This window comes from Pseudophryne corroboree, chromosome 12, assembly GCF_028390025.1.
Source record: "Pseudophryne corroboree isolate aPseCor3 chromosome 12, aPseCor3.hap2, whole genome shotgun sequence".
Lineage (NCBI taxonomy): Eukaryota > Metazoa > Chordata > Amphibia > Anura > Myobatrachidae > Pseudophryne > Pseudophryne corroboree.
This window is the reverse complement of record NC_086455.1, coordinates 3,807,152-3,820,793: the sequence shown is the minus strand read 5'-3', so window position 1 is coordinate 3,820,793 and position 13,642 is coordinate 3,807,152. Positions and strand designations below refer to the sequence as shown.

Here is a 13,642-nt window from a genome sequence, read left to right as displayed (position 1 = left end):
GTCTTACCCGGGATTCAAATTCCTCCCTTATTGTGTACGCTCGTCCGGGCACAGTACCTAACTGGCTTGGAGGAGGGTCATAGGGGGAGGAGCCAGTGCACACCACCTGATCGGAAAGCTTTACTTTTGTGCCCTGTCTCCTGCGGAGCCGCTATTCCCCATGGTCCTTTCAGGAACCCCAGCATCCACTACGGACTCCGAGAAATAGAATTATCGGTAAGTAAATTCTTATTATCTCTGTTTCCATCACTCATCCTCTCTCCTTCATTCTCCACCGCTTGTTATCTTCTCTTCTTAATTTCTATGTTTCCATCACTCATCCTCTCTCCTTCATTCTCCACCACTTGTTATCTTCTCTTCTTACTTTCTGTTTCCATCACTCATCCTCTCTCCTTCATTCTCCACCACTTGTTATCTTCTCTTCTTACTTTCTATGTTTCCATCACTCATCCTCTCTCCTTCATTCTCCACCACTTATTATCTTCTCTTCTTACTTTCTGTTTCCATCACTCATCCTCTCTCCTTCATTCTCCACCACTTGTTATCTTCTCTTCTTACTTTCTATGTTTCCATCACTCATCCTCTCTCCTTCATTCTCCACCACTTGTTATCTTCTCTTCTTACTTTCTATGTTTCCATCACTCATCCTCTCTCCTTCATTCTCCACCACTTGTTATCTTCTCTTCTTACTTTCTATGTTTCCATCACTCATCCTCTCTCCTTCATTCTCCACCACTTATTATCTTCTCTTCTTACTTTCTATGTTTCCATCACTCATCCTCTCTCCTTCATTCTCCACCACTTGTTATCTTCTCTTCTTACTTTCTGTTTCCATCACTCATCCTCTCTCCTTCATTCTCCACCACTTGTTATCTTCTCTTCTTACTTTCTATGTTTACATCACTCATCCTCTCTCCTTCATTCTCCACCACTTGTTATCTTCTCTTCTTACTTTCTATGTTTCCATCACTCATCCTCTCTCCTTCATTCTCCACCACTTATTATCTTCTCTTCTTACTTTCTATGTTTCCATCACTCATCCTCTCTCCTTCATTCTCCACCACTTATTATCTTCTCTTCTTACTTTCTATGTTTCCATCACTCATCCTCTCTCCTTCATTCTCCACCACTTGTTATCTTCTCTTCTTACTTTCTATGTTTACATCACTCATCCTCTCTCCTTCATTCTCCACCACTTATTATCTTCTCTTCTTACTTTCTATGTTTCCATCACTCATCCTCTCTCCTTCATTCTCCACCACTTGTTATCTTCTCTTCTTACTTTCTATGTTTCCATCACTCATCCTCTCTCCTTCATTCTCCACCACTTGTTATCTTCTCTTCTTACTTTCTATGTTTCCATCACTCATCCTCTCTCCTTCATTCTCCACCACTTATTATCTTCTCTTCTTACTTTCTATGTTTCCATCACTCATCCTCTCTCCTTCATTCTCCACCACTTGTTATCTTCTCTTCTTACTTTCTATGTTTCCATCACTCATCCTCTCTCCTTCATTCTCCACCACTTATTATCTTCTCTTCTTACTTTCTATGTTTCCATCACTCATCCTCTCTCCTTCATTCTCCACCACTTGTTATCTTCTCTTCTTACTTTCTATGTTTACATCACTCATCCTCTCTCCTTCATTCTCCACCACTTGTTATCTTCTCTTCTTACTTTCTATGTTTACATCACTCATCCTCTCTCCTTCATTCTCCACCACTTACTATCTTCTCTTCTTACTTTCTATGTTTCCATCACTCATCCTCTCTCCTTCATTCTCCACCACTTGTTATCTTCTCTTCTTACTTTCTATGTTTCCACCACTCATCCTCTCTCCTTCATTCTCCACCACTTGTTATCTTCTCTTCTTACTTTCTATGTTTCCACCACTCATCCTCTCTCCTTCATTCTCCACCACTTGTTATCTTCTCTTCTTACTTTCTATGTTTCCATCACTCATCCTCTCTCCTTCATTCTCCACCACTTGTTATCTTCTCTTCTTACTTTCTATGTTTCCACCACTCATCCTCTCTCCTTCATTCTCCACCACTTGTTATCTTCTCTTCTTACTTTCTATGTTTCCACCACTCATCCTCTCTCCTTCATTCTCCACCACTTGTTATCTTCTCTTCTTACTTTCTATGTTTCCACCACTCATCCTCTCTCCTTCATTCTCCACCACTTGTTATCTTCTCTTCTTACTTTCTATGTTTCCACCACTCATCCTCTCTCCTTCATTCTCCACCACTTGTTATCTTCTCTTCTTACTTTCTATGTTTGCATCACTCATCCTCTCTCCTTCATTCTCCACCACTTACTATCATGTCTTCTTACTTTCTATGTTTGCATCACTCCTCCTCTCGCCTTCATTCTCCACCACTTATTATCTTCTCTTCTTACTTTCTATGTTTCCATCACTCATCCTCTCTCCTTCATTCCCCACCACTTGTTATCTTCTCTTCTTACTTTCTACGTTTCCATCACTCATCCTTCATTCTCCACTACCTGCTGTCCTCTCTCCTTACTTTCTATGTTTCAGTAACTCATCCGTCCTCTCTCCTTCATTGTCAAATCTCTGGAATTTGAATATCCTCTTTCCTTTAGGGAATGCTCTTCCTACACAACAGTGTCATTATGTCCCATGGGAGCCTGAAGTCATCAAACTGCGTGGTGGACAGTCGCTTTGTGCTGAAGATCACGGATTATGGATTGGCCAGTTTCCGCTGTGCTATAGACACTGAGGACTCTCACGCTTTCTTTGCTAGTAAGAGCAATGAAACCCATAAACACGCTCACTAAGGTTATAGACCAGATCAGAGGTGACTGTGAGGAGAGTGGTATGCCATGAGGAGGATGTGGAGAAAAATATAGGACATATGTGTGCAAACAAAAAGTTTTATTAAACATACTGTCATGTACCTGGTTCCAAGGTACCCCAATCTATAAATACTGTCCATAACTTTAGTCACATTCAGCACTCACTTGAGCCTGTTGGTCTGACACAGAGTTGTTCTAAAAAACAACCACCTGTTTGATTACGTTCCCCGTTATCTCTCCCCCCTACCTATTAATTTGCCAAATTTATCAGCCACCTCTAAGGTTGATTCAAGAGTGACACACGCAAAGTAGGAATCCTTAAATTGTCCCTAGTTATTATTACCTGAATAATAACCTGTAATACAGATTTGTAGCGTGGATTAGCCGGATCCACAGGCAAAATGGATCCGATAACAATCATAGAGAGCAAACTTACTATATGACGTTCAATGTGAGAGAGATACAATGGCTAAACTTTATACAAAAACAAATAAATATATATATATATATATATATCTCCTAACAATACTGGGCTTAGTTATTATCAAACACAATAAAGAAACATATCTTTATACACACCAACACCCAAGGGTACCGGACGCCTCCTCTGCTTGCCACATATCAGGACCCAATGATGTCAGTGACAGGCGCTTCCAGGCTGCCGTGCAGTTACGTAGTAACAGTGTAAACTATCACCCACAACACATAGGAAGATATACAGTGGAATAACAGAACAGGACAATTAACAGAAAACAAATACAGTATATCAGGAGTGAAGTAACATATTGCAAGTTTGTCCCGGCAGAGAGTAAAATCTATTTGAAAAAAGACATGCTACAACACAATATAGAACAAGTAGAAGATAAGCATATGAAATGGGCCACTTGCTTCAGCACCACCTTCCCAGGTGGCCACTACGCTACCAGGCTGCAAAATACAATTAAGGCTAAAATACCACCCGTAAATCTAACCTGATGATTGAGCTGTTTAGGACAAGCCTTATGATCATGATGAACCTCTGAAGGCTTAAGCCATAGTCTTGGTTATTCCCAGGGTGGAGGCTTTGAGACCAGTAAAGAATAACAAGCTCTTCTAAGAAAATAGCATTGGTACAGCGCTTCACTACTGCTAGCTCCTTTATCGCTTAGACTGCCAAGGAATTATGGCCCGTTGTGTCTTCTGACACCCAACCTTACTTTTCAAGAAGACTACCTTAATGCCAAGATATTCAAAGAACAGGAATTTAAAGGACTGGTTGGTCCATAATGACATCACTTCCAGACCGTATTCTAATACCAAGAATTTTTTGGCCAGAAATCCTGGCTGCCATAAATGTACCAGGTGCACCACTTGTGGGTATTGGGAAAGTGGCAGTGTGTGTTTCTGCCCATTCTCATACAGGTAAATTAATTCCTATATGCTGTGTTCTTGTAGTGTACTTCATCTGCGGTCCTTGTGGTCTTCTCTGTATAGGAGAGACCATTAGACAGTTCAAGGAATGGATGGCCCACCACAAGTTGCCTATCCATCTGGCCTTGGAAGCTATGGAACAAGAGCAGCCGGTTGCACGCCAATTATACAATACTGTTTCTCCCTGGGGCTTGAATAAAAATTCAAGCCTTGATTGTTTTTTGCAGCCTGGTAGCGTAGTGGCCACCTGAGAGGGTGGTGTGGAAGTAAGCAAGTGGCCCGTGTTGATATGCTTATCTTCTCCTTTTTCTATATTATGTTGTAGCCTGTCTTTTTTTAACCTAGATATTACTCTAGTTCTGCTGGGACGAAGCTTGCAATGGGTTAGTTAGTCCCTGATATACTGTATTTGTTTTCTGTTATTCCGCTGTATATTATGCTGTGTATTTTGGGTTATGGTTTACACTTGTTACTAGGTAACCGCACAGCAGTCTATGAGCGCCAGGAAGCCCGCGTTGCTGACTGGTGACCTCATTGGGTACCAGCTTGCGGCTTGTGGAGGAGGCGTCCTGTTCACTTGGGTGCTGGTGTGTATAGAGGTAAGCTATGGTTCTGTATTGTGTATGATAATAATGATGAATGTTGGTATAAGCTGGAGCTTAGTTCTGAGGAGGGGGCCCTGCTGCTTGTTTTCACCCTGATCTATGACCTGAGAGTGCCACCCTTTTCTGCAGCATCATGTTATACTAGGCTGGACGGCACTGGGCGTCTACTGTTATTGCAGGGACTATAAGCATATATATATAATTCAGATCCTTGTGTCTAATATGCTATAGAAAAACTGTGGACCTCCCCTGAGCTGCTGCGGATGGAATGCCCTACGCCCCAGGGTACTCAGAAAGGAGATGTCTACAGCTTTGGCATCATTCTGCAGGAGATTGCGCTGAGAAATGGGGTGTTCTACATGGACAGCGGGGACTACAGCCCCAAAGGTCAGTCTGACTCTGACGACAGACCCTATATGGTCAATCACATCCCTTCCTGGCCTCACTCTTTCCTCCCTTCTCCAGAGATTATAGAGAGAGTGAGAAGCCACGAGAAGCCAAATTTCCGCCCCTCCACCAACCTGTACTGCCACATCCAGGAGCTGGGCATTCTCATGCAGCGCTGCTGGGCCGAGGACCCCCTGGATAGGCCAGACTTCCACCAGATTAAAGTCCTGCTTCGCAAATTCAACAGGTGACACCCATGACCATATTAAATGGCTCCTCAAATCGCTCAGCAGACTCCCATATGGGGCGGCCTGAAGCTAAACCCAGCGGTCACCATTTGTGGTCTACGCTCTCTCTTGCACCACTTCAGCTTTGCTCACTCTGTCTCATCCTCCCACCCTTCTCTGTCTCTCGGACCGTCTTAGGTATTTATACTCTGATTTTATTCTTGCTACCTATTTTTACATGTCTCCAGGTAAAAGCTGCTGGGTCCTAGCAGGATGAGCAATAACCACCTCAGCATCTTCCTAATTCTCCTATTCGTATACCCTTACATCCTGCCTTCTCTCTGTCTGTATCCTTTTCTTATGAGACTGCCCTCATTCCCTACACAGCCTCCTCTGCATCTTCACTTTCCTGGTTCCTTACAGTCTGCCCCCATCTGCGATCCCTGTAGTCTACTCCATGTCTCAGAACCCTCTCAGGCACTCATACACTTCCTTTGTCGCCTTGGACTCTTCTGCCTGTCTCTTTCTGATGCCACATTGGTTAGTTCCTCTTCCCCTTACTCTGCTCTTCTGGTAAAACTCTATCATACCCTCTCTCTGAGACCTCCGGGATCATAGCAACCTTATTTATCAGAACAGCAACATTGGCTCCTCACCGTTTCCTCCTCACCTAAACCCTTTCCAGGTTCCTCCTCACCTAAACCTATTCTAGGTTCTTCATCACCTAAACACCTTCCCGGTTCCTCCTCACCTAAACCCCTTCCAGGTTCCTCCTCACCTAAACCTATTCTAGGTTCTTCATCACCTAAACACCTTCCCGGTTCCTCGTCACCTAAACCCCTTCCAGGTAACTCATCAACTAACCTCTTCTAGGTTCCTCATCACCTAAACCCCTTCCATGTTCCTCGTCACCAAAATGCCCTCTGTTCTCCCTCTCCTGTCACACACAGACTCCTGTCCACATGTCTTCATGCATCCAGCCAGGGACACCCCGCAATACTGTTTGTTTTATCTGTGCCTTGCAGGGAGAACAGCTCCAACATCCTGGATAACCTCCTGTCCCGTATGGAGCAATACGCCAATAACCTGGAGGAGCTTGTGGAGGACAGGACGCAGGCCTACTTGGAGGAGAAGCGTAAGGCGGAAGCCCTCCTGTACCAGATCCTGCCTCAGTGAGTACGAGGGGATGGCCCGGCTCCCTGTCCCCCTACTGTCTCTTTCCTCCTTTGTCTGAAGAGTTAAGTCTCCCATTTGAGTGAGTATGAGTGTGAGCTGCCATGCTGCCTTCTTGTAGCTGTGAAGTGAATGACCTCCCGCAGAACCTCGCCACCTAGTGGTCATGTTCCTATGACAGTGAGAACCAGCAAACCCTTTTCTAATTGACTCTGTCCAATTTCAGCTCCGTTGCCGAGCAGCTGAAGAGGGGGGAGACCGTCCAAGCAGAAGCCTTTGATAGTGTTACCATTTACTTCAGTGACATCGTGGGGTTCACAGCCTTGTCTGCAGAGAGCACCCCCATGCAGGTACGAAGGCACTTCGTAAGAGACCTTGCCAGACATATACAAGGCCATGGACCCAGAACCTCTGACACCCTGGTTAGAAAACCTAGAACGCCTTTATACACCCATCCACCTTATTACATGAATCAGGTGGCGGTCCACACCTGAGCTGCTACCCCCACTGCGTTACTCGTGTGGCCCTCACCGTGTCCTCTCCTCTTACAGGTGGTCACTCTGCTGAACGATCTGTACACCTGCTTCGACGCCATCATAGACAACTTTGATGTGTACAAGGTGGGAGACGTAAGAATTTGTGTCCATACTCCGAGTGCTCTATTACCGTGTCTCATCGCCCTTCTGTCCATCTCTTTATTTGCTCCCACCCAGGTGGAGACGATAGGTGACGCCTACATGGTTGTGTCAGGGCTACCAGTTCGCAACGGGAAGCTCCACGCCCACGAGATCGCGCGCATGTCTCTCGCTCTCCTGGACGCTGTCAAGACCTTTAAAATCCGCCATCGCCCCGATCAACAGCTCCGGCTTCGGATTGGAATTCACACTGGTGAGATAAGGGAGAGATTCTGAGGGTTAGGAAAATGTCCTTCTATACTATTTACACACCCGAGTTTCCCATCCAACCTCACTGTGTGCCACTTATGCTATATATAGAACCTTGTGTCCCCTCCAGGTCCTGTCTGTGCTGGTGTGGTGGGCTTGAAGATGCCCCGATACTGTCTATTTGGAGACACTGTGAACACAGCATCACGTATGGAATCTAATGGAGAAGGTGAGATGATGAGGTGGCTACGGGAGGCTTGAATGCACTGTCTTATGTACGTGTCACTGAAGTGGTTACACATTTAGATGCACAATCGCTCACATTGGAGGCCATACTTTGAAAATTTGCACCTGCGTGGGCTGGTGTAAGTTCTGTTGGCACAACCGATGGTGGCACTAGGGAGGGGCTTAAAGCCGTATTTGCAAAGTGGCAGAAGCAAGACCAGAACAACATATTCATGGGAAGCCGCAACCATGGGATTTAGGGCAGATGTTACGCAGAACATCAGGTTAATTTACAAATCTGTAAAATTGCAAAAGTGCAATCCAAATGCAAAACTGTTTCACCATATTACAGTATCAGGTGTACCCAGATAACGTATCTCCATCCTCACAGTCTCAGGTGCCCCCAGATAACGTATCTCCATCCTCACAGTCTCAAGTGCACCCAGATAACGTATCTCCATCCTCACAGTCTCAGGTGTACCCAGATAACGTATCTCCATCCTCACAGTCTCAGGTGCCCCCAGATAACGTATCTCCATCCTCACAGTCTCAGGTGCCCCCAGATAATGTATCTCCATCCTCACAGTCTCAGGTGCACCCAGATAATGTATCTCCATCCTCACAGTCTCAGGTGTACCCAGATAACGTATCTCCATCCTCACAGTCTCAAGTGCCCAGATAATGTATCTCCATCTTCATAGTCTCAGCTGTACCCAGATAACGTATCTTCATCCTCACAGTCTCAGGTGCACCCAGATAACGTATATCTCCAGCCTCACAGACTCAGGTGTACCCAGATAACGTATCTCCATTCTCACAGTCTCAGGTCCACCCAGATAATGTATCTCCATCCTCACAGTCTCAGGTGTACCCAGATAATGTATCTCCATCTTCACAGTCTCAGGTGCACCCAGATAACGTATCTCCATCCTCACAGTCTCAGGTGCACCCAGATAACGTATCTCCATCCTCACAGTCTCAGGTGCACCCAGATAACGTATCTCCATCCTCACAGTCTCAGGTGCACCCAGATAACATATTTCCATCCTCACAGTCCCAGTTGTACACAGATAATGTATCTCCATCCTCATAGTCTCAGGTGTACCCAGATAACGTATCTTCATCCTCACAGTCTCAGGTGCACCTAGATAACGTATCTCCATCCTCACAGTCTCAAGTGCACCCAGATAACGTATCTCCATTCTCACAGTCTCAGGTGTGTCCAGATAACTTATCTCCATCCTCACAGTCTCAGGTGTGTCCAGATAACGTATTTCCATCCTCACAGTCTCAGGTGAACCCAGATAACGTATCTCCATCCTCACAGTCTCAGGTGCACCCAGATAATGTATCTCCATCCTCATAGTCTCAGCTGTACCCAGATAACGTATCTTCATCCTCACAGTCTCAGGTGTGTCCAGATAGCGTATTTCCATCCTCACAGTCTCAGGTGAACCCAGATAACGTATCTCAAGTGCACCCAGATAACATATCTCCATTCTCACAGTCTCAGGTGTGTCCAGATAACTTATCTCCATCCTCACTGTCTCAGGTGTGTCCAGATAACGTATTTCCATCCTCACAGTTTCAGGTATACCCAGATAACGTATCTCCATCCTCACAGTCTCAGGTGCACCCAGATAATGTATCTCCATCCTCATAGTCTCAGGTGAACCCAGATAACGTATCTCCATCCTCGCAGTCTCAGGTGTGTCCAGATAACGTATTTCCATCCTCACAGTCTTAGGTGAACCCAGATATCGTATCTCAAGTGCACCCAGATAACATATCTCCATCCTCACAGTCTCAGGTGCACCCAGATAACGTATCTCCATCTTCATAGTCTCAGGTGTCCAGATAACGTATTTCCATCCTCACAGTCTCAGGTGTACCCAGATAACGTATCTCCATCCTCACAGTCTCAGGTGTACCCAGATAACGTATCTCCATCTTCACAGTCTCAGGTGAACCCAGATAACGTATCTCCATCCTCACTGTCTCAGGTGCCCCCAGATAATGTATCTCCATCCTCATAGTCTCAGCTGTACCCAAATAACGTATCTTCATCCTCACAGTCTCAGGTGCACCCAGATAACGTATCTCCATCTTCATAGTCTCAGGTGAACCCAGAAAATTTATCTCCATCCTCACAGTCTCAGGTTTGTCCAGATAACGTATTTCCATCCTCACAGTCTCAGGTGAACCCAGATAACGTATCTTCATCCTCACAATCTCAGGTGTCCCCAGATAATGTATCTACATCCTCACGGACAACGTATTTCCACCTTTGCAGTTCTGGACAGATAGAACAGTATAGCACCGTCCTTCCAGTACTATGGATATCTAATGCAGTAAGTCTTGAAACCATCCTTGATATTTATGTGTATTGTAGCACTGAAGATCCACGTCTCCCCGGCTACACGGAATGTCTTAGAGGAGTTCAGCTGCTTCGAGTTGGATTTGCGAGGGGATGTGGAGATGAAGGTAATGAGCATTAAGAGTACTCTAACTGCATGAGAAACTGGAACCCCGTTATGCTCCTGATATCCTATAACTTACTCTCCACAGGGCAAAGGCAAAGTGCGGACCTACTGGCTATTGGGTGAAAGGAGCAGCGTCATCCATGGGTGACCCCGCACTTACCTTGACAGGGGATATGTGACTGGGGGTTACCCCTAATTCCCAACACGTGTGTGTATACCTCTGGGATGTGACTAGCACAAGACTCCACCTCTCAGTGCTCCGACTGACCTTGACATTAAAGGGGGTGGGTGGAGTCACCTCCACAACGTGGACCAAAGGGGAGAAGTCTGACATTCCTCAACCCAGCCATCAAACGTAGTCATGTAGTCCAGCACACGCAACAGTGTGGTGATCAGGACTCCTTCATGGAACCGAGCACTGGGCACTGTGGGCACCCTGCAGATAGACATTGGAGAAGGTTGTCCAATATATTTGTCATCTTCTCATCTACGACGACCAGACGCCCTCAGTCTGTAGTGTAATATAGAACGTCATGCCATGCAGGATAAGATTAAGGCTTAATTACCTGGAGAGATAAGTGCAAATACCGCTGGATACCTTGATTATGGACATATGATAGTAGTAATAGGGGGCATTCGGTGGACTGTGCGACCTGAAAGCATGCAAAAGTTTAGCTATCTCCCATAGCGTTCTTACATAGAAAACATACGTGCAGTGTGTCACTTCTATTGAGGTGGGAGTAGCAGATAAGTGCACCACCAACTACCTGCTCTTTGGTCTGCTAGAAAACCACACCGATGATTTCATCCAAACGCCAGCACTGGTGTCCAAGGGTTGCCCATTGCTTAGAGATAATTAAGCCTTGACTTATTTTGGATTTTCGTCTTGACTTTTGTGAGGGTACAAGTGACTGAGGAAGCCACATGCCCCTCTGCCAAAAGATTCAGGATACAAGGAATACGCGGCTCGGCCTCCAGTGCCCGAAAAACGTTCTCTGTTTATGGGCGACAAATGTGAAATGGACATTCTTATTTTACTGCTATAAATATTTCTAAATTCTTAACTGTTTTCTTCTGTCCTTTGGGGGGGAAACAAAAGTGATTCATGGTAACTGCTGATCTAGGAAGAGGGTGATGGTCTTCAGTAGGGGTAGGAGAGATACATATTGATGAGCTGGAGAACTGATATAGAGCTTGTGTGTAAAATAGACTTTTCCGTACCGCTAATGTGCACCACCAACACGCACTCATACATCAGGTTCAGTCACATTTTACACTTACGTCTCCTTGCGCTTAAAGAGGTGGGATGGGGAAGGGGCGGGCAAGCTTCATCCAGTTGCAACATTGATGTATTCTTATGATCTCTTACAAAATACACATTTCCGTACTGCACATGTGCACCACCAACATACATGCTCATACATCTGTACGCAGGTTCCGTCGCATCTTACACTTACGGCTCCTTGCGCTTAGAGAGATGGGATGAGGAAGGGGTGGGCAAGTTTCGTCCGAATGCATCATTGGTGTTTATTTTGCTATGATCTCTTACAAAATCCACAGTGGTGGTCAGCAACATAAGCTACCCGTTGATTTCATCTTGACCCCACCAACTGCGTAATTCTTTAGTGTGGCAGCTATATTAGATGAAGTTGCGGCCGTCTATTCTTATGACTGAAATTTCCATTTATGCAGCCGCAGGACAGATTTCCATGTGTTTTTTAAGAGGAAAACAACAGATGTTTGTATTTAGTTGAATTCAATTTGTTCTTTTTTTTTTTTTTTTTTTTGTTGCACTGGTGTCTGTATTTAATTATATGTTACATGATGAATGCGACTTTTACAGTTATTTATAACACTGTCCAGACAGTATCCTCTCTTATGTACGCGACACCTCGTTCTGATCTTATATTGTGTACATCTGCCTGCTCGCGCCGTCCGACCGTCCTGTACACTCTCTACGCCTCTTCGCCACACTGTCCTGACGTTTAAGTATACTCAAGGGGCCCATTTATTCCCTGAAAACTCCCGTTCTTGGGAGTAACCACAAATATCTGCTGCGATTCTGACAGCAGCCGCAGCCCATATAGGTTTCTGCAGATGGCGTTAGCACGTTGTAGCCTATGGGCTAGAGATTGCACAGTATTATGCCCAGATCTCATTGCCAATGCGAATATTGAAATATGGGGCCTAATTCTGAGTTGATCGCAGCAGCAAGTTTGTTAGCACTTGGGCAAAACCATGTGCACTGCAGGAGGGGCAGATATAACATGTGCAGAGAGAGTTAGATTTGGGTGGGGTGTATTCAAACTGAAATCTAAATTGCAGTATAAAAATAAAGCAGCCAGTATTTACCCTGCACAGAAACAATATAACCCACCCAAATCTAACTCTCTCTGCACATGTTACATCTGCCCCACCTGCAGTGCACATGGGCCCTCATTCCGAGTTGTTCGCTCGCTAGCTGCTTTCAGCAGCATTGCACACGCTAAGCCGCCGCCCTCTGGGAGTGAATCTTAGCTTAGCAGAATTGCGAATAGAAATTACTTAGCAGTTTCTGAGTAGCTCCAGACTTACTCTGCCATTGCAATCAGTTCAGTCAGTGTCGTTCCTGGTTTGACGTCACAAACACACCCAGCGTTCGCCCAGACACTCCCCCGTTTCTTCAGACACTCCTGCGTTTTTCCCAGAAACGCCAGCGTTTTTTCACACACGCCCAGAAAATGGCCAGTTTCCACCCAGAAACACCCACTTCCTGTCAATCACACTACGATCACCAGAACGATGAAAAATCCTCGTTATGCCATGAGTAAAATACCTAACTTTTGTGTAAAATAACTAAGCGCATGCGCTCTGCGAACCTTGCGCATGCGCAGTAAGCGACTAATCGCAATATAGCGAAAATCGGCAACGAGCGAACAACTCGGAATGACCACCATGGTTTTGCCCAACTGCTAACAAACTTGCTGCTGCGATCAACTGTGAATTACCCCCATGGTCCCTTATTACTTCGGACTCTACGTTAGTTTTGCAGAGCTGGGTGTATCCTGAGATAATTACCCAGCAGTGCAAGGGTGCAGCTATACTGTGATGGGTGGGTGCAAGGTCAGTTCCCCTACTGGGAAATACCATCTGCATAAGCACCTATCTAAGTATCTATACATATGTAGGCAGTGTATAGACACCAGCATCACGGCACACCTTATATACAGGGCCAGTGTGGACCGTGTCTCTTTAAGGCTGGCTGAAGGTTGCTGTCTGTGTTATTAGTCAGCTGTTAGGGGCGATTAAGTGAACGAGAAATGGAGAAATTGGACAATTTGTGCTGATGTTTTTCTGCTGCGGAAATAAGAGTGAGAGCAAAAACATCCCCCCCCCCCCTCCCCATCCGTATTCTGATTACAAATGTCATACTCCTATTCTCTCCCCT

At 45.4% G+C, this 13,642-nt stretch overlaps 1 protein-coding gene across 1 annotated transcript in view; it reads left to right on the top strand.

The window, feature by feature from the left end:
• The window catches only part of NPR1 (natriuretic peptide receptor 1), a 75,669-nt gene extending 64,390 nt beyond the window's left edge, over window positions 1-11,279 (top strand). The window contains exons 13-22 of the mRNA XM_063946704.1: window positions 2,609-2,768; window positions 5,068-5,223; window positions 5,302-5,470; window positions 6,476-6,622; window positions 6,850-6,973; window positions 7,175-7,243; window positions 7,337-7,511; window positions 7,638-7,736; window positions 10,125-10,216; window positions 10,301-11,279. Of these exons, the coding sequence (XP_063802774.1) occupies window positions 2,609-2,768; window positions 5,068-5,223; window positions 5,302-5,470; window positions 6,476-6,622; window positions 6,850-6,973; window positions 7,175-7,243; window positions 7,337-7,511; window positions 7,638-7,736; window positions 10,125-10,216; window positions 10,301-10,363 (1,254 nt within the window). The 3' untranslated portion in view covers window positions 10,364-11,279. The remainder of the gene's footprint in view (window positions 1-2,608; window positions 2,769-5,067; window positions 5,224-5,301; window positions 5,471-6,475; window positions 6,623-6,849; window positions 6,974-7,174; window positions 7,244-7,336; window positions 7,512-7,637; window positions 7,737-10,124; window positions 10,217-10,300) is intronic.
• Window positions 11,280-13,642: the final 2,363 nt, after the last annotated feature.